Source organism: Pseudophryne corroboree, unplaced genomic scaffold (assembly GCF_028390025.1).
Source record: "Pseudophryne corroboree isolate aPseCor3 unplaced genomic scaffold, aPseCor3.hap2 scaffold_2288, whole genome shotgun sequence".
Classification (NCBI taxonomy): Eukaryota; Metazoa; Chordata; class Amphibia; order Anura; family Myobatrachidae; genus Pseudophryne; species Pseudophryne corroboree.
The window spans coordinates 14,933-33,040 of NW_026968941.1; the positions used below are offsets into that span (position 1 = coordinate 14,933).

The window sequence follows — 18,108 nt, forward strand, 5'->3', positions numbered from 1 at the left end:
TTCCACCATTCCTCATTCTGACGTTCTCTCATCTCTTCCACCTTCTTCCCATAGGTTATCTTTCCCATTTCCCCATCTGTTCTCTTCCGTATTCTCTGTGTTCTGTCTCCCACCAAACCCTCCTAAATCCTCCACCTTCCACCATTCCTCATTCTGACGTTCTCTCATCTCTTCCACCTTCTTCCCATAGGTTATCCTTCCCATGTCCCCATCTGTTCTCTTCCGTATTCTCTGTGTTCTGTCTCCCACCAAACCCTCCTAAATCCTCCACCTTCCACCATTCCTCATTCTGACGTTCTCTCATCTCTTCCACCTTCTTCCCATAGGTTATCATTCCCATGTCCCCATCTGTTCTCTTCCGTATTCTCTGTGTTCTGTCTCCCACCAAACCCTCCTAAATCCTCCACCTTCCACCATTCCTCATTCTGACGTTCTCTCATCTCTTCCACCTTCTTCCCATAGGTTATCCTTCCCATTTCCCCATCTGTTCTCTTCCGTATTCTCTGTGTTCTGTCTCCCACCAAACCCTCCTAAATCCTCCACCTTCCACCATTCCTTATTCTGACGTTCTCTCATCTCTTCCACCTTCTTCCCATAGGTTATCCTTCCCATTTCCCCATCTGTTCTCTTCCGTCTTGTATCTCCCATGTTCTGTCTCCCACCAAACCCTCCTAAATCCTCCACCTTCCACCATTCCTCATTCTGACGTTCTCTCTTTCTCTTTACGCCCAGGTCACAGGTATAGGATATACTTCCCCAGGCCTCTGTGCCTCCCGGATCCCGGGCTTTAGGTGACTTCCAGCCCTGCACCTTTCCTTCTCACTCAGTACCTCCACCTACTCGCCTCGGGCCCTGACACCTGATCCAATTGGCTGTACTGATGGCTCACGTCTTCTGGACGCTGTTCTTGCTCCCTGTCTTTGCCACTGATAAGAGTAGCAAACCCCCCAAGCCAGAGATTCGAGTTGAAGGCGACTTTGTGATCGGAGGCCTCTTCCCGGTCCATGAGAAAGGAGGACCTGGGTTTGAGTGTGGGCGGATGAATGAGCACCGTGGTCTGCAGCGACTGGAAGCCATGCTCTTTGCCTTGGATTCTATTAACAGGGACCCCCATATTCTTCCGGGGCTTCAGCTAGGAGCTCATATCCTGGACACATGTTCCAAAGACACATATGCTCTGGAGCAAGCCTTAGAGTTGGTACGAGGGTCTTTGCCACGAGCTGATGGACCTCAATATCTGTGTCCAGATGGATCCTATGCAATTCATGGGGAGACGCTTACGGCCATCAGCGGGGTCATCGGTGGATCTTACAGTGATGTCTCTATACAGGTAAAAAGTAGGAGTAGAAGGGTCTGAATGGGGGAGTTTCGGGTTATCATTGGTATCCCATAGTCATTCCCACTGTTGCAGAACCCCTGCTTGTTGACTTTGTCCAATTACCAGTTTGTCCCACCAGTCACCTGTATGTTGCCTATCCTGGCATCACCGTAATCATCCAGATATATCTCATCCATTTGTTCCATCCTCAAGTTCGTCTACTCATTCACTCACCCCGTGTCCCCACGCAGTGCGCAATTTTAACGTTTATTGGAAGCTTTTAGCGAATTTATTATATTTGAAGCAGAAGCTGAAACTTGTAAGTCAACATTTTAACCCGTGATAACATTAATGTTTTTTTAACTATATATATATATATATATATATATATATATATATATATATATACTCATCCTCAGTATCTAGCATGCAGCTGGTGAGGAAAAAGAACGCTTACGGAGGACATTGCGCCAGTAAGGCTGGAGGACACGAGCAGTGGACAAGTTTTAGGGGATCCTAGAACTCTTAGGGGATGTGGAACGTGTCATGCATTCTGTAGATATAGGCAGGACCTTCTTGGTGTATAGGCACACTGGGCAGCTGCCCAGGGCCCCACAATATGAGGGGCTTTCCAGCAGGGGGTGAGTGGTGGTCATACAATCAGAGTGCAGCATTCTCTACCGGCCTCCAAGCCAGCACCCAGACAGTGAATGGCTGTCAGCATGCTAATTGGTGGATAGCTGGAGCTATCTACCAATCAGAGTGTTGATTGCCAGTCACTGTATGGAAGCATGTGGAGAGATGGTGCAGGACAGCAGGAGGGGCATGTTATACATGTTTTCTATTGGTTCCCGTGAACAGGTGGGTAGGGGCCTCAGTGCATTGATTTGTCCAGGGCTTATAATGCTGTTAGGATAACCTTGTGCAAAGGATATATACTGGAGACGGTAATCATGGAGGTCAGTAGGCCTAGGTCCTTGACATGTCCTAGAACATTATTGTAGAGGTATATGTGGAGGTATGAAGGGAAGGTGGAACATTGCAGGACTGATAGAGGAGGGGGCAGCAATAATCCCAGGGGCACCAGGACTGATAGAGGAGGGGCAGCAATAATCCCAGGGGCACAAGGACTGATAGAGGAGGGGCAGCAATAATCCCAGGGGCACCAGGACTGATAGAGGAGGGGCAGCAATAATCCCAGGGGCACCAGGACTGATAGAGGAGGGGCAGCAATAATCCCAGGGGCATCAGGACTGATAGAGGAGGGGCAGCAATAATCCCAGGGGCATCAGGACTGATAGAGGAGGGGCAGCAATAATCCCAGGGGCATCAGGACTGATAGAGGAGGGGCAGCAATAATCCCAGCGGCACCAGGACTGATAGAGGAGGGGCAGCAATAATCCCAGGGGCACCAGGACTGATAGAGGAGGGGGCAGCAATAATCCCAGGGGCACCAGGACTGATAGAGGAGGGGCAGCAATAATCCCAGCGGCACCAGGACTGATAGAGGAGGGGCAGCAATAATCCCAGGGGCACCAGGACTGATAGAGGAGGGGCAGCAATAATCCCAGGGGCACCAGGACTGATAGAGGAGGGGCAGCAATAATCCCAGCGGCACCAGGACTGATAGAGGAGGGGCAGCAATAATCCCAGGGGCACCAGGACTGATAGAGGAGGGGCAGCAATAATCCCAGGGGCATCAGGACTGATAGAGGAGGGGCAGCAATAATCCCAGGGGCATCAGGACTGATAGAGGAGGGGCAGCAATAATCCCAGGGGCATCAGGATTGATAGAGGAGGGGCAGCAATAATCCCAGCGGCACCAGGACTGATAGAGGAGGGGCAGCAATAATCCCAGGGACACCAGGACTGATAGAGGAGGGGGCAGCAATAATCCCAGGGGCACCAGGACTGATAGAGGAGGGGCAGCAATAATCCCAGCGGCACCAGGACTGATAGAGGAGGGGCAGCAAAAATCCCAGGGGCACCAGGACTGATAGAGGAGGGGCAGCAATAATCCCAGGGGCATCAGGACTGATAGAGGAGGGGCAGCAATAATCCCAGCGGCACCAGGACTGATAGAGGAGGGGGCAGCAATAATCCCAGGGGCACCAGGACTGATAGAGGAGGGGCAGCAATAATCCCAGGGGCACCAGGACTGATAGAGGGGGCAGCAATAATCCCAGGGGCACCAGGACTGATAGAGGAGGGGCAGCAATAATCCCAGGGGCACCAGGATTGATAGAGGAGGGGGCAGCAATAATCCCAGGGGCACCAGGACTGATAGAGGAGGGGCAGCAATAATCCCAGCGGCACCAGGACTGATAGAGGAGGGGCAGCAAAAATCCCAGGGGCACCAGGACTGATAGAGGAGGGGCAGCAATAATCCCAGGGGCATCAGGACTGATAGAGGAGGGGCAGCAATAATCCCAGCGGCACCAGGACTGATAGAGGAGGGGGCAGCAATAATCCCAGGGGCACCAGGACTGATAGAGGAGGGGCAGCAATAATCCCAGGGGCACCAGGACTGATAGAGGGGGCAGCAATAATCCCAGGGGCACCAGGACTGATAGAGGAGGGGCAGCAATAATCCCAGGGGCACCAGGACTGATAGAGGAGGGGGCAGCAATAATCCCAGGGGCACCAGGACTGATAGAGGAGGGGGCAGCAATAATCCCAGGGGCACCAGGACTGATAGAGGGGGCAGCAATAATCCCAGCGGCACCAGGATTGATAGAGGAGGGGGCAGCAATAATCCCAGGGGCACCAGGACTGATAGAGGGGGCAGCAGTAATCCCAGGGGCACCAGGACTGATAGAGGAGGGGCAGCAATAATCCCAGGGGCATCAGGACTGATAGAGGAGGCAGCAATAATCCCAGGGGCATCAGGACTGATAGAGGAGGCAGCAATAATCCCAGGGGCACCAGGACTGATAGAGGAGGCAGCAATAATCCCAGGGGCACCAGGATTGATAGAGGAGGGGCAGCAATAATCCCAGGGGCACCAGGATTGATAGAGGAGGGGGCAGCAATAATCCCAGGGGCACCAGGACTGATAGAGGAGGGGCAGCAATAATCCCAGGGGCACCAGGACTGATAGAGGGGGCAGCAATAATCCCAGGGGCACCAGGACTGATAGAGGAGGGGCAGCAATAATCCCAGGGGCACCAGGACTGATAGAGGAGGGGGCAGCAATAATCCCAGGGGCACCAGGACTGATAGAGGAGGGGCAGCAATAATCCCAGGGGCATCAGGACTGATAGAGGAGGCAGCAATAATCCCAGGGGCACCAGGATTGATAGAGGAGGGGCAGCAATAATCCCAGGGGCACCAGGACTGATAGAGGGGGCAGCAATAATCCCAGGGGCACCAGGACTGATAGAGGAGGGGGCAGCAATAATCCCAGGGGCACCAGGACTGATAGAGGAGGGGCAGCAATAATCCCAGGGGCACCAGGACTGATAGAGGAGGGGCAGCAATAATCCCAGGGGCACCAGGACTGATAGAGGAGGGGGCAGCAATAATCCCAGGGGCACCAGGACTGATAGAGGAGGGGGCAGCAATAATCCCAGGGGCACCAGGACTGATAGAGGGGGCAGCAATAATCCCAGGGGCACCAGGACTGATAGAGGAGGGGCAGCAATAATCCCAGGGGCACCAGGACTGATAGAGGGGGCAGCAATAATCCCAGCGGCACCAGGATTGATAGAGGAGGGGGCAGCAATAATCCCAGGGGCACCAGGACTGATAGAGGGGGCAGCAATAATCCCAGGGGCACCAGGACTGATAGAGGAGGGGCAGCAATAATCCCAGGGGCATCAGGACTGATAGAGGAGGCAGCAATAATCCCAGGGGCACCAGGATTGATAGAGGAGGGGCAGCAATAATCCCAGGGGCACCAGGATTGATAGAGGAGGGGGCAGCAATAATCCCAGGGGCACCAGGACTGATAGAGGAGGGGCAGCAATAATCCCAGGGGCACCAGGACTGATAGAGGGGGCAGCAATAATCCCAGGGGCACCAGGACTGATAGAGGAGGGGGCAGCAATAATCCCAGGGGCACCAGGACTGATAGAGGAGGGGGCAGCAATAATCCCAGGGGCACCAGGACTGATAGAGGAGGGGCAGCAATAATCCCAGGGGCACCAGGACTGATAGAGGAGGGGCAGCAATAATCCCAGGGGCACCAGGACTGATAGAGGAGGGGGCAGCAATAATCCCAGGGGCACCAGGACTGATAGAGGAGGGGGCAGCAATAATCCCAGGGGCACCAGGACTGATAGAGGAGGGGCAGCAATAATCCCAGGGGCACCAGGACTGATAGAGGAGGGGCAGCAATAATCCCAGGGGCACCAGGATTGATAGAGGGGGCAGCAATAATCCCAGGGGCACCAGGACTGATAGAGGAGGGGCAGCAATAATCCCAGGGGCACCAGGACTGATAGAGGGGGCAGCAATAATCCCAGGGGCACCAGGACTGATAGAGGAGGGGGCAGCAATAACCCCAGGGGCACCAGGACTGATAGAGGAGGGGCAGTAATAATCTCAGGGGCACCAGGATAGGGAAACCTGTCAGTTTGTGAGTCACATTTAGAATAATTGCCTTGGAGAGAGATAAAGTATACACAGATAAAGTACCAGCCAATCAGCTCCTATGTTACAGGCAGTAACAGTTAGGAGCTGGTTGATTGGAACTTTATCTCCGTCCACTTTATCTCTCTCCAAGGCTTAGTAAATAGACCCCTATGTGTGTAGCTGGCCGCAGCAGCAGCCACAGGGGCAATAGTGTGCGTCAGTATTGCTCCAGTGCTGTGGCAGCTGTTCTGAAACGCAGGGCCGGGGCAGCACTCTGTGCCGCATACCTCCCAACTGTCCCGATTTTCGTGGGACAGTCCCATTTTTTGGGGACTTTCCCACTGTCCCATCCGTGGGCTGCAGTGTCCCGTGGTGGGGGTGGGGGGACACAATTGGGAGGCTTCTCTGTCACTCGCTGCTCTGCTATAGACACAGGCGGACAGGGGGCATGCCAGCAGCTCACAGAGCACTGGGCATGCCCCCTCAGTGACGGAGATCGGGGCGTGGCACGTGTTTGCGTTGCTGCTGCATGCCCCTTTCATATAGGCCACGCCCCTTTTCGGCCGCGTGTGCGGGAGTCCCGCATCATCATTTGAAAATGTTGTGAGGTATGATGCTGCCCTGTGCCAGCCCACCCCCATGTCATCACAGCTAGGGGCCGCTGGCACTAGGGAGATGGCTGGCTGGGAGGGAATACTACATGCAGTTGCTATGGGGCAGCAAGAGTGCCCCTCAGTTTAGGCACCATAGCAGCTGCACCCACTACACCTGTGGTAGTTATTACACACTTGATTGTGATCTTACAAAGCGGTGTGTATGACACCACATCATTCTGCATCAGTGTGACAGAAGCCGCATACCACTGCTCTGTGCTGCACGGTAACCCAGCTCCTTCCACCACATAACGCTCAGCGGCATATTCACGCACGCTAAGGGGGAGATGTACTAAGCAGTGAAAAAAAGTGGAGAAGTGAACCAATGGAGAAGTTGCCCATGGCAACCAATCCGCATTGAAGTAAGATTTATTATTTGCATACTATACAATTATACAGAGCAGCTGATTGGTTGCCATGGGCAACTTCTCCACTCTTTTCAGCCTTGACACGATCATTTATCACATTCCTCGTACTACAGCATGGGGATGTAGAAATTGTGATATTTTTTTTGCATTATTTGGAGTTTGATAGTGAGACTGTCCGCCATCCTGAGATTACGATCAGTTTCATGAATGTGTCCACAAGGTGCCGCTTGTGCAGAAAAGAGATATTTCCAGCTGCCTCCCCTCTGTCCCTGCTACCAACCCAGGGGCGGATCCAGAAAAAAAATACAGGGGGGGCACCATAAGGGACGTGGCTTCGTTGGAATGGGCGTGGCTTCGTTGGAATGGGCGTGGTATTGCAGGAAAAGACTACCTTATACCCCAGTTTTGCAACCTGCACGCCCAGACGTTGGCCACCACAGAAAAGAAAAATAATCCTGATTCATGCCCCTTACATTATTTGTCATTTTTCCTCCTTATAGTAATGCCCAGTATACATTATTCCACATACTGCAATGGCCCTTAGACATTATTCCACACACAATAATGCACATGACACAATATGCACACACTGTAATGCCCCAGACACATTATGCCACACACCGTAATGCCTGTGACACATTATGACAGGAATCGCAATGCCCGTTATACATTATGCTACACACTGCACTGCCCCTGATACATTATAGCACATACAATGTCTGGGACACATTATGCCACACACTGCAATGACCTTGAGACATTATACCACAATGCCCGTGATATAGTATACCATACACCGTAATGCCTGTGACACATACCGCAATGCCCGTTATACCCTATGCCACACACCGCAATGCCCGTTATATATTATGCCACACTGTAATAACCCTGAGACATTATACCACATACCACAATGCCTGACACATTATGACACACACCGCAATGTCCGTGATACATTATGCCACACACTGCAATGACCCTGAGACATTATACCACATATCACAATGCCAGCGATAGAGTATACCATACACCGTAATGCCTGCGACACATTATGACACACACCGCAATGTCCGTGATACATTATGCCACACACCGTAATGCCCATTACACATTAAGTCCTACAGTAAGGCTTCTAATTACTTTTCAAATACCTGCTCGTTGTCAGGGGTTTCATGCACTGGGTGTCATGCTCGTTGCCAGGGGTTTCATGCTCTTGGTTCCATGCACGGTGCCAGGGGTTTTCATGCTCAGGGTGTCATGCTCGTTGCCAGGGGTTTCATGCACTGGGTGTCATGCTCGTTGCCAGGGGTTTCATGCACTGGGTGTCATGCTCGTTGCCAGGGGTTTCATGCACTGGGTGTCATGCTCGTTGCTAGGAGGTAGTCCTTGTTGCTAGGGCTGTGCTCCCAGTGCCACATATGACCCCAGTGCCAGATATTCCCCCACGGTGCCAGGTACTCACATGCCCCCAGTGCCAAATATAGCCCCCCCCATGTGCCAGGTACACATATACCCCCAGTGCCAGATATTCCCCGACAGTGCCACATATGCCCCCAGTGCTATATATGCCCCCATTGCCACATATGCCCCAGTGCCAGATATTCCCCCCCCCAGTGCCACATATGCCCCCAGTGCCAGACAATGCCCCAGTGCCAGATATCCCTTCCCTGCCAGTTATTCCCCCCAGTGCCAGATATCCCCCCCCCAGTGCCACATATGCCCCCAGTGCCAGATATCCCCCCCCCCAGTGCCAGATATGCCCCCAGTGCCAGATATTCCCCCCAGTGCCATATATGTCCCCAGTGCCAGATATTCGCCCCCCCCCCTCCCTGCAAATATGCCCCCAGTGCCAGATATTCCCCCCCAGTGCGTCCCCCGTCCCCCCCCCTTCCTCCGCCGCCGCCGCTGCTCCCCCCCGCTCCCCTGCTGTTAGGAGGGACACGGAGGGCACAGTGCACGCCTCCCTGTGTCCCTCCTGGGTCTCCGGCGGCCGCGGGTCACTGTAATAAAGGAAGTGCTCACGAACGGCACTTCCTTTATGAGACCAGCGGCCGCCGGAGACACAGGAGGGACACAGGAGAGGCGCGCACTGTGCCCTCCGTGTCCCTCCTAACAGCAGGGGACGAAACAAGACCGCAGACTGACATGCGGACACTCGTCCGCATGTCAGTCTGCACTAAAAATGACAGGGGGGGCACGTGCCTTGGTGCCCCCCCCTAAATCCGCCACTGTACCAACCCACAGCGCCCGCCTTGCCTTCACATGGAAGCTGGGCAGAGGTGGGAGTGGAACAGTGGTGCAAGTAGAAAAAATGTCTTACGGGTACTGTGTGCGCGCGCCGCCAAAAAATGGGTGTGGCCAAATGCCACATGGGGCGTGGCCAATGAAAATGGGGGGTGATACACATGGGGGGAGGAGCAGATACACATATGACCCCAATAGTGCCAGATACACGTTGCCCCACAGTGCCAGATATATATTGCCCCAAAGTGCCAGATACATTGCCTCACTGTGCCAGATACACAAATGCCCCCAGAGTGCCAGATACACATTGCCCTACAGTGCCAGATATATATTGCCCCACAGTGCCAGATATACATTGCCTCACTGTGCCAGATACACAAATGCCCCCAGAGTGCCAGATATACATTGCCTCACAGTGCCAGATATATATTGCCTCACTGTGCCAGATACACAAATGCCCCCAGAGTGCCAGATACACATTGCCTCACAGTGCCAGATACACATTGCCCCACAGTGCCAGATATATATTGCCCCACAGTGCCAGATATACATTGCCTCACTGTGCCAGATACACAAATGCCCCCAGAGTGCCAGATACACATTGCCCCACAGTGCCAGATACACATTGCCCCACAGTGCCAGATATACATTTCCTCACAGTGCCAGATATACATTGCCTCACTGTGCCAGATACACAAATGCCCCCAGAGTGCCAGATATACATTGCCTCACAGTGCCAGATATACATTGCCTCACTGTGCCAGATACACAAATGCCCCCAGAGTGCCAGATACACATTGCCTCACAGTGCCAGATACACGTTGCCCCACAGTGCCAGATACACATTGCCCCACAGTGCCAGATACACAAATGCCCCCAGAGTGCCAGATATGCATTGCCTCACAGTGCCAGATATACATTGCTCCACAGTGCCAGATATACATTGCCTCACAGTGCCAGATATACATTGCTCCACAGTGCCAGATACTCAAATGCCCCCACTGTGTCAGATTTACATTGCCCCCCCCAGTGCCAGATACAGAAATGCACCCACAGTGCCAGATATGCCCCCAGTGCCAGATACAGAATTGCCCCCAGTGCCAGATACACGTCTCCCCAGTGCCAGATACATATGTCCCCCCAGTGCCAGATATGCCCCCAGTGCCAGATACACATGTCCCCCCCAGTGCCAGATACTCATGTCCCCCCCAGTGCCAGATACACGTCCCCCCCAGTGCCAGATACACATGTCCCCCCTAGTGCCAGATACACATGTCCCCCCTAGTGCCAGATACACATGTCCCCCCAGTGCCAGATACACATGTCCCCCCAGTGCCAGATACACATGTCCCCCCAGTGCCAGATACACATGTCCCCCCAGTGCCAGATACACATGTCCCTGCAGTGCCACATATGCCCCCAGTGCCAGATACACATGTCCCTGCAGTGCCACATATGCAATCAGTGTCAGATATGCCCCCAGTGCCAGATACACATGTCCCCCCAGTGCCAGATATGCAATCAGTGTCAGATATGCCCCCAGTGCCAGATACACATGTCCCCCCAGTGCCAGATATGCCCTCAGTGTCAGATATGCCCCCAGTGCCAGATACACATGTCCCCGCAGTGCCACATATGCCCCCAGTGCCAGGTAGACCCCTTGAAGCCCCCCCCCCCCCCCTGCTGCTCACCGTTGCTGCTGCAGTTGATGTCTCCTGTGTGTGAGGGGAGGAGAGCGCAGCCTGCGCCTCTCCTTCCCCTCAGTGTCCGGCAGGCGGTGGGTGCAGGTGGCTCAGTTCAATTCAGCGCTGATCCGAGCCAATCAAAGCTCACGGTCCGGCAGCCTTGGCTGCCGGTCCGTGAGCTCTGATTGGCTCACAGGCGGCGCTGAATTAAACGAAGACACTGAGGGGCAGGAGAGGCACAGGCTGCGCTCTCCTCCCCTCACATCAGCGGCGGTGCGGCGGGAAGCGGCGGGGAGGTGCAGAGGGAGGGAGGGACGGGGAGCGGCTAGGTGCGGCGGCCCGTCGGTGTGGGTGCGGCGTACCCACGGCTAAATTCTTAAGGGTACGCCGTACCCACCCGTACCCGCACACTTGCACCACTGGAGTGGAAGGGGTACAGTCGCCGGTGGTCTTATGGACACCTCAGTTGCAGGCGGGAAACATTCACTTTTCTGAGAAGCTGCTTCACAAAAATAGCCAATTTTCAGTACTGATATTTTTCTTAAAGAGGCATTAATTATCTAATCTGTGACATGAAAGTGTGAGAATTAAAACTAAAGTTTCTCATTTCACAATTTTTCCATAATGGCTATGCCCCTCAGTCCGTAGCTTCCTGCTGCCCCATTCCCCTCCTCATATCATGTCACTGCCCCTGTCACATGCAGCCCTGTCCTCACTGACACATCACTCATCTCCTGATATACTCTGTGCTGCTGGGGACCCTGCTCCTCCCACTATATAACTCTCAGTCTGTGGCTTCCTGCTGCCTCCATTCCCCTCCTCATATCATGTCACTGCCCCTGTCACATGCAGCCCTGTCCTCACTGACACATCACTCATCTCCTGATATACTCTGTGCTGCTGGGGACCCTGCTCCTCCCACTATATAACTCTCAGTCTGTGGCTTCCTGCTGCCCCCATTCCTCTCCTCACATCATGTCTCTGCCCCTGTCACATGCAGCCCTGTCCTCACTGACACATCACTCATCTCCTGATATACTCTGTGCTGCTGGGGACCCTGCTCCTCCCACTATATAACTCTCAGTCTGTGGCTTCCTGCTGCCTCCATTCCCCTCCTCACATCATGTCACTGCCCCTGACACATGCATCCCTGTCCTCACTGATACATCACTCATCTCCTGATATACTCTGTGCTGCTGGGGACCCTGCTCCTCCCACTATATAACTCTCAGTCTGTGGCTTCCTGCTGCCTCCATTCCCCTCCTCACATCATGTCACTGCCCCTGTCACATGCAGCCCTGTCCTCACTGACACATCACTCATCTCCTGATATTCTCTGTGCTGCTGGGGGACCCTGCTCCTCCCACTATATAACTCTCAGTCTGTGGCTTCCTGCTGCCTCCATTCCCCTCCTCACATCATGTCACTGCCCCTGTCACATGCAGCCCTGTCCTCACTGACACATCACTCATCTCCTGATATACTCTGTGCTGCTGGGGACCCTGCTCCTCCCACTATATAACTCTCAGTCTGTGGCTTCCTGCTGCCTCCATTCCCCTCCTCACATCATGTCACTGCCCCTGTCACATGCAGCCCTGTCATCACTGACACCTCACTCATCTCCTGATATACTCTGTGCTGCTGGGGACTCTGCTCCTCCCACTATATATCTCTCAGTCTGTGACTTCCTGCTGCCTCCATTCCCCTCCTCACATCATGTCACTGCCCCTGTCACATGCAGCCTTGTCCTCACTGACACATCACTCATCTCCTGATATACTCTGTGCTGCTGGGGACCCTGCTCCTCCCACTATATAACTCTCAGTCTGTGGCTTCCTGCTGCCTCCATTCCCCTCCTCACATCATGTCACTGCCCCTGTCACATGCAGCCCTGTCCTCACTGACACATCACTCATCTCCTGATATACTCTGTGCTGCTGGGGACCCTGCTCCTCCCACTATTTAACTCCCAGTCTGTGGCTTCCTGCTGCCTCCATTCCCCTCCTCACATCATGTCACTGCCCCTGTCACATGCAGCCCTGTCCTCACTGACACATCACTCATCTCCTGATATACTCTGTGCTGCTGGGGACCCTGCTCCTCCCACTATATAACTCCCAGTCTGTGGCTTCCTGCTGCCCCTGTCACATGCCGCCTGTGGACAGCTCTGTATGTTGCAGTAAGTCTTTGTGTTGTCGCCGTACGTCCTCTTGTGCGTCGTCTTTCCCAGTCATCACATTATACACACGCCTGTCTGCCTTCAGTTCCTGCCTCTGTCCTACAGTGCCTCTCACCTCACTCCGTGTCTCCGTGTCGCCCTCACCTCACTGCTTGACACTTTCTTCCTCGCTTACCCCGCTAGGTTGCCAACCTGCTGAGGCTCTTCCAGATCCCACAGATAAGTTACGCCTCCACCAGCGCCAAGCTGAGCGACAAGTCTCGCTATGACTTCTTTGCCCGTACCGTGCCTCCAGACTTCTACCAAGCCAAAGCCATGGCAGATATCCTGCGCTTCTTCAACTGGACCTACGTGTCCACCGTGGCATCTGAAGGCGACTACGGCGAAACTGGCATTGAGGCATTTGAGCAAGAGGCCCGGGCTCGTAACATTTGCATCGCCACCTCCGAGAAGGTTGGGCGCTCCATGAACAAGAACACCTTCACCAGCGTCATCCGAGCCCTTCAGCAGAAGCCCAGCGCCCGGGTGATTGTCCTCTTCACCAAGATCGAGGACGCTCGGGAGCTCCTGGCCGCGGCCCAGCAGCTCAACGTCTCCTTCCTGTGGGTGGCGAGCGACGGCTGGGGGGCGCTGGAGAGCGTGGTGTTGGGCAGCGAGGAGGTGGCTGAAGGGGCCATCACCCTGGAACTGGCATCATACCCGCTCTGGGACTTCTCAAAGTATTTCCAGGCCTTGCATCCATTCAACAACACTCGCAACCCGTGGTTCCGGGAATTCTGGGAGAACAAGTTCCACTGCTGGCTGAACGCGTCCGACTGCGCCCGGCACTCGCTGCAAGACGTCAAGTTTGAGCAGGAATCCAAAATCATGTTTGTAGTCAACGCCGTCTACGCCATGGCGAATGCCCTGCACAACATGTACCAGGCGCTCTGCCCCAATTCCAGCCATCTATGCCCCGCTATGAACCCGATAAATGGGCGACGCTTCTACCGGGAATACATCCTGAATGTGAAGTTTGATGGTGAGTGGCAGCGACTGGCATACAGTACACATGGGCGAGGATATAGTATGTGCTGCCCAGCTCTCCGAGTCTTCAGTCACGCAGGTTGGGTATCAGCAGCTATAGGCTGTCAGTGACACGTACAGCTGCACTGGAACTACAAGTACCAGCATGCCCTGCCAGCCCCAGGAGACATTAGATGCTGGAAGTGGCAGCTCCAGAACTGGCGTAGTATAAAGGTCGCTCTAGATCAGGGACGTGCGGTGAGGTAAATGGCTCAGTAGGCACTGGCTAGTGGTATATACATGTGGGCATTATACACAGGTGCAGCAGTATATACATGTGGGCATTATACACAGGTGCTGGCTAGTGGTATATACATGTGGGCATTATACACAGGTGCAGCAGTATATACATGTGGGCATTATACACAGGTGCAGCGGTATATACATGTGGGCATTATACACAGGTGCAGCAGTATATACATGTGGGCATTATACACAGGTGCAGCAGTATATACATGTGGGCATTATACACAGATGCAGCAGTATATACATGTGGGCATTATACACAGGTGCAGCAGTATATACATGTGCTCATTATACACAGGTGCAGCAGTATATACATGTGGGTATTATACACAGGTGCAGCAGTATATACATGTGGGCATTATACACAGGTGCAGCGGTATATACATGTGGGCATTATACACAGGTGCAGCAGTATATACATGTGGGTATTATACACAGGTGCAGCAGTATATACACGTGGGCATTATACACAGGTGCAGCGGTATATACATGTGGGCATTATACACAGGTGCAGCAGTATATACATGTGGGCATTATACACAGGTGCAGCGGTATATACATGTGCTCATTATACACAGGTGCAGCAGTATATACATGTGGACATTTTACACAGGTGCAGCGGTATATACATGAGGGTATTATACACAGGTGCAGCGGTATATACATGTGGGCATTATACACAGGTGCAGCACTATATACATGTGGGCATTATACACAGTTCTGCTTCTGCCTCGCCATTGTTCTCTGTGCTGTGCATTCTGCATACCGCACTCTGCAGCGTTTATAGTCGATAGATAGGGCTGGGACGATGGCGGTGACCATTCATTCTGTCCTGCAGTGGGATTTAGGTTTAATAAGGATTAGTTCCTGATGGGAAAAAAAATGGAGGATTTATAAAACTTTGCGTCAGATTCCACTGGAGCAACGCATGAAATTTGCCGCCCAAATAGATCAGCGAATAAGATCAGGGCATGGAATTTCATGTGTCACCCGTTCCCGTGTCTCCGCTATGCGCAGCAATGTCTACTGGGCAGGTTAGAAGTATTTTATTGCCCCAGCATTTGCTCCCTGTACCATCCACCCATTTCTAGCCCACAGAGAGGGGGCTCTTATTCGCTTTGGTCAATGGGGGCACAGATCCTGTTGCGTCTACGTCTTTGCACGCAGTGGTAGTGCGACAATATGCTGCAGCAGCTGTTATATGTACAGAGACGTAGAGAAGTATAAGAAGTCCAGTCACTTCCTGTATATTGCGCTGTGACACACTGCCTATGATATACCAGATAGCGGCTGTATTTGCTCCCTACTAACCCGATTCCCCCTTCTGCCTCCTTCCCCAGCTCCGTTCCCGCCCCCCGACACCCACAGCACCGTGCGATTCGACAAGTTTGGTGATGGAATTGGCCGCTACAACATCTTCAATTTCCAGAACACAGACGGACATTACCACTACAAGAAAGTCGGCTACTGGGCCGAGGAACTGACGCTCAACACCAGCCGGATCCCTTGGGCCCGCAGCTCGGTGCCTGTGTCTCAGTGCAGCGACCCCTGCAAGAAAAACGAGGTGAAGAGCATGCAGCCGGGCGACGTATGCTGCTGGATTTGCATCCCATGCCAACCGCACGAGTATCTGCTGGACGAGTTCACCTGCAAGGACTGCGGCCTCGGGTACTGGCCCAACCTGGACCTGAAGGACTGCTTTGAGCTCCCGCAGGAGTATATCCGCTGGAGTGATGCGTGGGCTTTGGGCCCGGTGTGCCTGTCGTGTCTGGGGCTACTCTCCACCCTCTTCGCCTTCTGGGTCTTCGTACAGAACAATAATACCCCAGTGGTCAAGGCGTCTGGGCGTGAGCTCTGCTACATCCTGCTGAGTGGGGTCCTCCTCTGTTACGCCATGACGTTCATCTTCATCGCCAAGCCGTCCACCGGCATCTGCACCCTCCGGCGCCTCGGGCTTGGCACCTCCTTCGCCATCTGTTATTCGGCCCTGCTGACAAAGACTAACCGCATTGCCCGCATCTTCAACGGCGCGTGGGATGGGGTCCAGCGCCCGCGCTTTATAAGCCCGGCCTCTCAAGTAGGAATCTGCCTGGCGCTTATCTCCTGCCAGCTCCTCGTGGTCCTGGTCTGGCTGCTGCTGGAGCCAGCCGGGACGCGCAAGGACACAGCGCCGGATAAACGCTATGTGGTGACGCTGAAGTGTAACAGCGGCGACGGCAGCATGCTGGTCTCTCTGTCCTATAACGTGCTGCTGGTCCTGCTCTGCACCCTGTACGCGTTCAAGACTCGAAAGTGTCCCGAGAACTTCAATGAGGCCAAATTCATTGGTTTCACCATGTACACCACCTGCATCATCTGGCTGGCGTTCCTGCCCATCTTCTACGTGACCTCCAGCGATTACAGGGTGAGACTGCGGCTCTCTGGGAAATTATTTTTCTGTTGCATCCTAGAAAAGGATAGAATCTGGTTGCTATGGGAAACGACATCACTTTTAATTTTTAGAAGCTTTAGTATATATACCACTACATCTTATAAGTCACCACACACATCACCTTATTCAGACGTAGCCGGAGCTGCGTTGCATGCCGCAAAGTACCAATGTTTGGTGCTTTGCGCATGCACCGGACCCGTACTGCGCTTGTGCGGTACAGGTCTGCGACAGAGGACGCAGTACGGCATCAGACTGCCAGTGATTGATGCCATTTGGGGGTTGGGGAGGGGGTGGCGACGGCCGCCATTGTGGGTGAGGGATGAGTCTAGGATTGCCCTCGGAGGATGGTGATTTCCTGGCCTCTTTGTTGTAGCTGCGACTGCTGGCTTGTGTCACACGTCCGACCGATGGTGTCGCAGGTGATCTGGTGCTGCGTCCTAGGGTGGAGCTCGGAACAGTAATGCATGCAGGAGGCGCGATGCACCCTGCTGCATTACCATATTAATGCTCATCCCCCCACATGTGACAGGCGCCAGTTGCGGTATGTAAGTGTGACGTGTAACCGGAGCCCGGGCACAGTCATGTAGATGTGTAGCTTATTAGAGGCAGCTAAGCTATATCTGCGCACTAGTGATGGCCGCATCTCTCTTCTCAAACAAAATTCAATAAAACATGTTTACCAGATTTCACACCAGTTGTTACAGGTAGGTTAAATTCGAGGAGACCCAGATGGGTGGATTCCCGGAAAAGTACTTCAACAAATAACTTGAATATATAAATATGAATTTATTGTATACTTTGCTGAGGTTATTGATCAATTCAGCAGATATTCAATGCAGCAATCACAACAGCATACTCAGGAGCCCCGCCCTCTGCGTCTAGAGGCTGAGTTATATTCAGATCATCCTGGCACTTCTGCAGTCAATGTTTCATCCTGGCAGATCAGGGCTGATTTAACATTGACAATTTCTATCTTATATAGGCTGGAAAACTCCTGAATAAGCAATTTCATGGGTACAAGGGTCAAATTAGGAAATATACATAACTGCTAAGAAACAGTAGGGGCAGTGTTGCCTCAATTTTGAGTGTTAGAAAGAGCATACATACAATATTTAACATAGATTTTATAGATTAACACACAAGGAGAAACGCCAATGTCCTACGATAAAGACGTAAACATTCTAATGTTGACATATGTCCAACTCCAAACACTTGTCTTGTTTTGGTCTCATATAACCAGACAATGGACGTTGCCCTTGCTTGTAAAATATACCTGTGCCAGAAACACTGACACAGAGAAACACATCAGTTTATAATAAATATATATATAATCCCCCTATATTA

The 18,108-nt window shown here is 52.9% G+C and overlaps 1 protein-coding gene across 2 annotated transcripts in view; it reads left to right on the forward strand.

The window, feature by feature from the left end:
- GRM2 (glutamate metabotropic receptor 2) overlaps nt 1-18,108 on the forward strand; it is a 33,610-nt gene that overhangs the window by 12,236 nt on the left and 3,266 nt on the right. For both annotated transcript variants that reach the window (XM_063952327.1, XM_063952328.1), the window contains 3 exons: nt 733-1,330; nt 13,206-14,043; nt 15,674-16,737. In XM_063952327.1, coding sequence (XP_063808397.1) covers nt 881-1,330; nt 13,206-14,043; nt 15,674-16,737 — 2,352 coding nt within the window. In that variant the 5' untranslated portion in view covers nt 733-880. The remainder of the gene's footprint in view (nt 1-732; nt 1,331-13,205; nt 14,044-15,673; nt 16,738-18,108) is intronic.